The 8672-nt window shown below is 41.4% G+C and overlaps 2 protein-coding genes across 2 annotated transcripts in view; one reads left to right on the top strand and one right to left on the bottom strand.

Annotated features, from left to right (window-relative positions):
• LOC116399456 (nidogen-1-like) overlaps positions 1–5921 on the top strand; it is a 27016-nt gene extending 21095 nt beyond the window's left edge. Inside the window, exons 18-20 of the mRNA XM_031876635.1 lie at positions 137–260; positions 574–686; positions 3396–5921. Coding sequence (XP_031732495.1) covers positions 137–260; positions 574–686; positions 3396–3514 — 356 coding nt within the window. The 3' untranslated portion in view covers positions 3515–5921. The remainder of the gene's footprint in view (positions 1–136; positions 261–573; positions 687–3395) is intronic.
• A 913-nt stretch (positions 5922–6834) lies between these two features.
• tbce (tubulin folding cofactor E) overlaps positions 6835–8672 on the bottom strand; it is a 6941-nt gene continuing 5103 nt past the window's right edge. Inside the window, exons 12-16 of the mRNA XM_031876592.1 lie at positions 8454–8592; positions 7800–7868; positions 7639–7698; positions 7419–7510; positions 6835–7255 (exon numbers count right to left, since the gene is read on the bottom strand). Of these exons, the coding sequence (XP_031732452.1) occupies positions 7160–7255; positions 7419–7510; positions 7639–7698; positions 7800–7868; positions 8454–8592 (456 nt within the window). The 3' untranslated portion in view covers positions 6835–7159. The remainder of the gene's footprint in view (positions 7256–7418; positions 7511–7638; positions 7699–7799; positions 7869–8453; positions 8593–8672) is intronic.

The raw sequence follows: 8672 nt of genomic DNA, 5'->3' as shown, positions 1-8672 counted from the left end.
TGGATCCCTTCAACGATCTGCCTCCTCAGCCTGCGATGAGGATCTACACACCCCCCCCCCCCCCCCCCCCCCCTCTGATCCATCACCATGTTAATGCTGTTAGTCCAGATTCATTGATTGATGGATCGGTCTGCAGGAACTCATAAGGTGGAGTGTATAGATCCTCATCGCAGGCTGAGGAGGCAGATCGTTGAAGGGATCCAGTATCCCTTCGCTCTCGTCTCCTTTGGAAGGAACCTTTACTACACCGACTGGAGGAGGTAACACTCTCGTTTACGAGCAGATTATGCTCCAGGAACAAAGTGGTCATCTATAAACCCTCAGCTGGCATTTGTCTTTTTCAACACACTGGAACACATCATCGTCATTCGCAGGATTTAGTCAAATAATAGCGGTCAGGCTGACAGTCTGAGTGGATTTTAAATAAACATTACTGTTGTAAATGCTGCTATTTTGAGCTCCGTTGTTTGACTGGAACTGTCACATAAAAGTGTGTTTAACAGCCGTGTTAATCTGACGATCAAACATCTCTGTGTGTGGTCTCTGGTGAATGTTTTGGTGGTTATTTTTCAGGGAGGCGGTGGTCGCTGTGGACCGTCAGTCAGAGAAGGAGACGGAAGAGTTTCTGCCACAGAAACGCTCTCGGCTGTACGGCATCACCACGACACCGACACAGTGTCCACAAGGTACTGCTACGTTTCACTTACAAGCTACAGATTAGTCAGTCCTGTAATCAAGGAAATCAAGAACGACATAAGCAATCATAGGACATGTGGCAAGAGCCTGGTAGTGCTAGTTTTTCTGTGCTCAGACTAGCATCTGTTGATAATTACTCAGTGAGCGCTTGTTGTAGTTTTGGTCTCCGTGGAGGAACTTTTTGTCCCGTTAGCGACCGAGCTAGCGCAGAAATCTCGCTACAATGACAGTGACTCAGCCCTGTGAGTGATCACTACGTCGCTAAGTTTCTAGCACCACCTGTTTTGCAAGGATGAACTCCACTGTGACACCTTCTGGTGTGACCAGGCCTTTATTCTGTGAGCTCAGGGGTCAAAATAAAGGGATCTACGTGGAGTTCGGCTCCCCTGAAAGAGACACGAGCTCCCCTGAAGGTCCTCATTTGAGAAAGAGGAGCTCTGAAATGTCCTCATTTGTGGTGCCACTGTTTTTTAACTGTATAAATATATATTTTCCTGTATATTTGGGTTCCTGAAGCTATGCTAATAGTGTGTTTATTTGCGCCTAACAATTTCCTGCTGTGGCCATCCATGTGTGGGAGGCGCATGTTGCACACACAGACTGTATATAAGAAGTGGACGTAGTCATCGTGACGCCACCCGTTGGTTTGTGGACGGCCGTTTTGAAGCCTTGAGTTCGGCGATTTGGCCGCCGCCATCTTGGAATACGGCCTTTACTTGCATACCCTGCTTTATGGTCTATTTGACTCGAAATGGATCATCATTTACTAAATGAACATCATGCTGTATTTAAGAAGACTTGAAACTAGAGATTGAGACCATAAACTCATGTTTACAATGTTTACTGAGGTAATAAATCAAGAGAGAAGTAGAGTCATTTTCTCATAGACTTCTATACAACCAGAGGAGTCGCCCCCTGCTGGTCAGTAGAGAGAATGCAAGTTTTAAGACACTTCGGCATCGGCTTCACTCGGCGGGACCGGAGGTGGCCTGGTTGCACACTGTACGTCGTCTTTCGAGTGATGATGAATCCTATATTTGTAGGGTGTTAAAAGTTTCATGTGTAGCTGCATCGCGACGTCGCCTCTGAATGTTTTACTGTGCAGCGAGCGTTGTGTTTAGAGAAGCTGGTGTAAAAGTTATCTTGCCGTATTTTCCATGAGACCAACATTTGAGGCTGTGTGTTCGTAATCGTCATGTGACGCAGCCTTGTTCTGCTCTGTTTAACACAGTAACACAAACCGCTGTGCGTTGGTGTTTTTACTGCTTCTCCTTGGAGAGTGATTTAAAGAGGGATTGCAACAGTGAATGTATTGTTTCTTTGTGTTCCCAGGCTAAATAATCTCTGTATGAATTGAAATGTACCGATGGCATGTTTTTGCACGTAGGCGGGTGCATTCGTGCACCGGCATGCGTACAGCACCGTCCCACCCGTGAAAGCCAGAGAGCAATGCGAACATCGAGTGAGCTTTAACGGCGTCGGTAGTTGCTCGCCAAATTTTAAACAGAGCCGGGCTAGCTGCCCAATAAAAGGAGTCATCTGTATCTATCATGGGAGAATCATGAATGGAGAGTCACCCTGTGAGTCTGGGATCAGAGCAGTACAGGGACCGTGCTAACTGATTCCAGATGCACAGAGTAACATGGATGGATATAAGCGTGGGAACACTGGGTGAAGTGACCTCAGGGGGATGCCAGCTGTGGATATGGAGACTCACAGCTGGCTCCGAGCCCCCCCAACTATACAGTGATGAGAAACGGCTTCACCGTCCACCTGCTGGGTCTCTCTGCAACACTGGCGGGTTTCAGCCGCCAATGATGAACGGTTCATCCACTTCCTAAAGCTGCAGGCTCACGAAACATTCCTGTTTTACTTGGCAACATGTTTTTTTTCGAGATCACTGTAGTGTTTTCACAGTGTGCGTCACCGGTGGTCCAATCTGTTAACAAAGACGTTTAATGTACAGCATTAAACGAGGGGCGTTTTCACTCATGGGCCGTTTTGAGAAAAGGGAAAGGAGGCTTTAGTTTCAGATGAAACTCTCCAGAGTTTGGGATGTTTGGTGAAGTCTAGAAGCTGCCGTTGAACTGTTTCCAGCCCAGAAATCGACTCACTGGTCCGGGTTTTTCTTTCAACGAGCTCTGATGAGTCCATCTCTCCACGGAGGAGCTAAATGATATGATTAGTAGAACATTTATTTATTTTATTGTGAAAATGTTGGAAGCATTGGAGAAATCTGACACTGAACTGTAGGAACCATGCCAGAGGTATCTACAGCAGCTTTCTACTGACTTTTAATGCAGTCAAGCTGCCTCACAGGTATCACGTGAACCTGCTAGCTGCAGCTAATAACTACTTTCATGATCGATGATTCATCCATCAGGGTTAGGGTTAACTTCAGCATTGAAACGCTTGAAATGGAAAACGTTGTATGGCCACTGAAAAATGTACCACTTCAAAATATTTAGTATTTCATTTTTTTGCATTCTGTTTTTGGATGACAAACTATTTTTTTTTATGCAATTGTTTTTAATGAAATTTATTTTTTACGCTACCCTATTTTTTTTCATCTAAAGTGAATTTTTTTGCAAACTGACCAAAAATATTGTCATTGAAAATCACAAAAATAAAATGGTTTTATGTTGTTGTAATTATAGTTTATAGGCTCCCTAACATTGTCCCTTTCTCTTCCCCGTTAGCCTACAACTACTGCTCCAACAACGGCGGCTGTTCTCACCTGTGTCTGCCGCGGCTCGGCGGCTTCACCTGCCGCTGCCCGGACGCCGATGACGGCCGATGTGTCGAGAGGAACCTGTGAGGTCTGCAGAGCGACAACAACAACACTGCTGCTGCTGCTGCTGCTGCCACGAGGGGAAAAAACACAAAACACACTTAAAACAATCTGGTGTTTTCTACATTTTCTTACTTGAATTGAACATTCCTACAATCCTCTTAGAGTGTTATGTGTTTCTGGCCGTTGAGAGCTGTTCAGACCTCACTGTATTTATGATGTCACACTGCAGGTAAGATCGTTTAACTTTTCTTCCTGTAACTGAATTCAGATTCATAGTTTCTGATCTTGTTTGTGCAGCGTGTTTGTAATCTGACTCCTGGTTTAAGTTTCTCTCCAAAATCAGAAGAAAGTGACACTAAATCTAGAATACAGGGATCTTATTAAATAGCCAGAAGGTGAACTTAAAACACATTGACCGAGCAGTTGATAATCATTTGAAAAAGTATCTAACGATGAACTTCACGTTGTGTTTTTATGTATTTTAAAAGTGAAACTCCTTATTGATTTCTTATAGATGTGTTCTGAAAGAGAACTGCGTAAAACAATCGGATATAATTCTCAAATGTTCTGCAATGATCAAAATACTTGAGAGAAAGGTTCCTAAGGGCCTTGAAATAAAAAAAAAAACAACCTTTTAAAAGGTTTAAAAACCTCAACACTCGCCTTACAAAAAGCATCAGAAGTTATTCCTGGACAGCCATCGGGAGCTTCTTCTGACAGTTTCCCAAACTTCAAATCTGAATCATAAGCAATTCTTGTTGCTGTAACGCCACATACAGACTAATCAATACAGGCAATAGGAAATGGTATGCATAAATTTAACTGCTCAACTGTATTTAAGTGTCACAGCAGTTTGACCATATTCTTTTAGTCGTGGCTCATTTGCCAGGAAAACGGTATAAAGTATCGCAAAACAAAAGCAACATTTTGGGGTTAATCCAAATATATTTTGAACCACATTTAGTAAAGACTGGATGAAATTTCTAGGAAGAAACTACAAAAATGGGTGTGGCCAGTACCGAAAGACTGATTTTAAGGGAATTCATCCAAGACTTTTTGAGCCTAAAGTTTCCGTTCAATTACAATGAACTGTTCTCCAGATTTGATCACAAATGTAGACGACGTCCTGCTAACAGCCAATTAAAGGGACTGAGATTACCTGGTGTAACTTAACGTGTACTCCATTAAAACTTCTCCTAGTTTCAACATATTAACAAGAATTGTACGCTGACTTCTCGATGAATTCTACGGGATATTGTCAGTTTTGGGTTGTTGTTTTTTTTTTTAAAGACTGCAAAAGTCTCTTATTGACAAAGATTTCCTGACTGAAAACCCAACGAAATAGCCAACTATTTAAGAAAATAGATCAGAAGCATTTTCTTCCTGTTTGTCTGTTAATCACTTTATTACACATTAATCTACAGAGGTTGATGAAGCTAAATAAGAGCCGAGTTATTGATTGTAAAATAAAACTCTGAAATTATTCTTTATTTTATCAATACTATATGTTAAAATGAGACTGTCCCCCCCAACTGTATGCTCACCATTTTGGAAGTCGGACCACAAAATATCACCACTATGATCCTGAGGCGGTGTTAAGAGTTACAATATTTGTTGTATTGTTTGTGCTACAACTCAGTGTATTTTTTTTATATGAACTTGTAAATAACTACCTGGTGTGCAGATGACATTCTCTGATGATTGTATTGGTGCTGATGTTGCCTGAGATCTACCTGATGATGATTACTGTGAAGGTTAATGCAGGTCGTGCCTAGAGAGCAAGTAGTTTGTACTTCTCATGTAACCTTCGTTTTTATAATGAAGTGACGATTCAGTTCCAGTCACTGAAGTCTGTTTTCATCTAAAATAAAATAAAGAAACAACGCAAACTGTTGTGCTTTAAAGAGTCCTCAAAGTTACCTGCCAATATTAAAATGAAAGGATTCAAACCATTCATCAGTCAAATTGTTTATCAGCAATTTCATTGTGAAAATGGCCTTAAAATGAAATGAAATGAAATCTTACTTTGATGATGCTCATTGTAGTTCACTGAATATTTGTTTTTCCTTTTGGCGGCAATTATACATTTTCAAACATGTAAATGTTTTTTGATTTGGATATCTGTCAGACTATTTCTACACAAATAGAAAATGAAATCTCAATTTGATTAAACTCGTTAATGGAGGTTCTGTTTTGAAGTGACAAAGCAAACATATCGTTGACATTTACCGTTACCGATCAGCGGATATCTATTCCTAATGCAGAATCATTGTAACATCAGGGATGAAACGGGTCAGTGTGTCCTGACCCACAGCCAAAGAGGGAACATTAACAGCCTGTACAGCCTCAATAAAACCTCTTTAAATATACACAATCAGCCTGGTGAGTTGTGTTTCCTTTAATCTCTAAGTGATGAGGAAAACTCTTCATTCTCCCTCAATCCAACATGACTTTTTAAGACATACTGTTATGGCTTTATTTCAACATATAACTAAGACTTTATTTCATGACATTTTTTGGCGTACTATGACCTAAAAGACGATGTGAAAGTGTCTTAAACGTGCATTCTCTCACATGGCCAGCAGGGGGCGACTCCTCTGGTTGCCAAAAGAAGTCTGAGGAAATGACTACTTCTCACTTGATTTGTTACCTCAGTCTTTACTTTTTTATGGCATACTTTACTATGACTTTTCTGAAATTTGATAACTTACAGTACTATGACTTTTGTGACATACTATACTATAACTCTGTGTCCCCTTATTGCCATCTAGTGTATGGCCTTAAAAGTGACCCATCTGATGGGCAGAAAGTGTTTTACTCTATGCAATGGGATTTGGATCAGATTTAAATAAATGCCAGCGATTGTTCGCCGTATCTAGAGCCATGGGGAGAGAGATCGGTTCCCAAATAAATGCATCCAACTGCCAGCTGTGTGTCAACGCTGTCCTCTGTATACTACTGAACTGAATCTGTAAACTTCAAATGCTCTGAAGGCCCCGTGCAGAAACGCTTAAATGATGTGATGTCAGCTAAGTGAACAAGTTAAATAGTATTAGCTAGTATTTTGTCTCCCTTGTTTTTAAAATCTGGGATGTGCTACTTTATCACATTATACTATACTATGACTTTTATATGACATGCTATACTATGACTGTTTTGACGTACTACTCATTTTTTTTAAACATTCTATACTGACTTTTTCATGACAGGATAGCATGTCATACAACAGTCATAGTGTAGTACTATGACATACTATACTATGAGGATTATACAGCTCTATGGGAATCCTCATACTCAAACTGTTGAGTCTAACTGATGCCATTTAAATCAATGAAAAAAGTAGACATTTGCAAATAAAGTGTTTATTTATTACATCCTTGAATTTGTTAGTGCGCGTGTACATTTCACTTTAGATGATATGGTGATTCTGAATGAAGTCCTGCAGGAAGAACAAGGAGAAAGGTTGCCATGCATGAACCTGAGAGGGGAGTTGTTTCAGGTGCGGTTACATTTTGGAAACGGATCCAGAATGAGCGTCATTGGGACGTTAATCCGTCTCTCAGTGTGTCGTCTCTGGATCTCAGTCTCGCATAGAAGCAAGTGCAGTTCAGTTCCGTCCTCAAAGTGTCTGTTCCGTGAGAACGGGGTCGCTTCCTCACCTCTGCAGGGTCAGGACCAGCGGACCAACACCTGGTCTCCGTCCTCTATGGAGTAGAACTGTAGAGTCTTCAGGTCACTGTCGATCTCAAACTCTGTCCCCAACATCTACAAAGAAAAGGATGAAAGAAAAGTCTCAGCAACAGACGCTCTGTGACCTTTACGTTTTCCGGTGCAGAATATTGAATATTCACAGACTTCAATGGTTTTCTAGGACATGAAATGAACACTGTCCCACCCACAGTTAATGGCATTAAAGTGTATGTTGTACCTTGGGGCTGGTGTAGGTGAGCTTCAGATCTGCTGCAGGAACCTTCAGAAGTCTGTAGAGGAGTCCCTTCACCTTCTGAACAACCATGGAGGCTGCGGAACAGACCACACACTGTTCAACTCAACTGGACCTTATTTCATATTTCAGTTTGATTTGGAAACATCCGCTCAGTTCATTTAAAGTGTTATACAAGCTAAGAGACTCTCTTGACTTCTATTACCTAGAACTTTCTTCTCAATCGGCTTCCGGTCCGCATGATCAGGAAACACAAACGTGATCTCTGGTGAGGAGAGACGAGGACGAGATCAGTGTTCAGTCAATATCAAATATCCTTTAGTGGTTATATCAGCCAATCAGAGAGCAGAAGAAGGCGGGACTAACTCAACAGCTGATTTTTCAGGGCAAACGGCTTCGGCTTCTTCAGCTCGCCTTCCTCTGGAGCGCCATACTCTGAAACACATGATGATCTTCATCATTATCATCATCACTTCAGGTCATAGGAGGAGAAATCTAAATAATAATGATAATAACAACAAACTTTATTTATGTAAAAGGAATTTAACAATCAGTTAATTGTGTTCTGGTAGAACAGAAGTAATGATTGTCAAAAACGAGAAATATTTCTTCACAGAGTAACTTTAAAGATATATTTAATTTTTTATTGATTTTGTCTGCGATTTTCCATCCGCTAATATTTTCCATCTTTATTTCCATTTCCATCTTTAATAAGGAAAATACACTAAAAAACATTAAGTACAGCCATAAAGTATCTGCTACCTTATTGGTCATACTGTAAATAAGCTGGGAATAATCCCAATTGAACTGTAATGTACCATAATGTAATGTGTGTTTTGTTGCTGTAGACTGATCCATGTCATGACATGCAGCATGTGAACAGTGTTGAATTTCCCAGAAACCACTGAGGGTCACGGAGGAGAAACCGTGTTTGCTGTAGTTTCCTACAGCTGCCTCTAGATGTCAGTCCAGAATCACATTCTTACTGACTGCTCCTTTAAATCATCTGCTGGGACTTACTGTCGATGAGGCTCAGGTAACGAGGGTGCTGACTGATGAACTGGGCGCTGGGCTGACTCCTCCCACCCGCCTTCAGCCACTCCACTCCAAACATCTTGATGTAGTCGAGCTCCGCCCCCCTCCTCTCTTTGCGGAGGATCTGATGGAAATCATGGCAATGGGTCAGCATGAGCACACACACACACACACACACACACACACACACACACACACACACAC

Source organism: Anarrhichthys ocellatus, unplaced genomic scaffold, assembly GCF_004355925.1.
Source record: "Anarrhichthys ocellatus isolate YVR2014 unplaced genomic scaffold, GSC_Weel_1.0 scaffold112, whole genome shotgun sequence".
Lineage (NCBI taxonomy): Eukaryota > Metazoa > Chordata > Actinopteri > Perciformes > Anarhichadidae > Anarrhichthys > Anarrhichthys ocellatus.
This window is presented reverse-complemented; position numbering and strand designations above follow the sequence as displayed.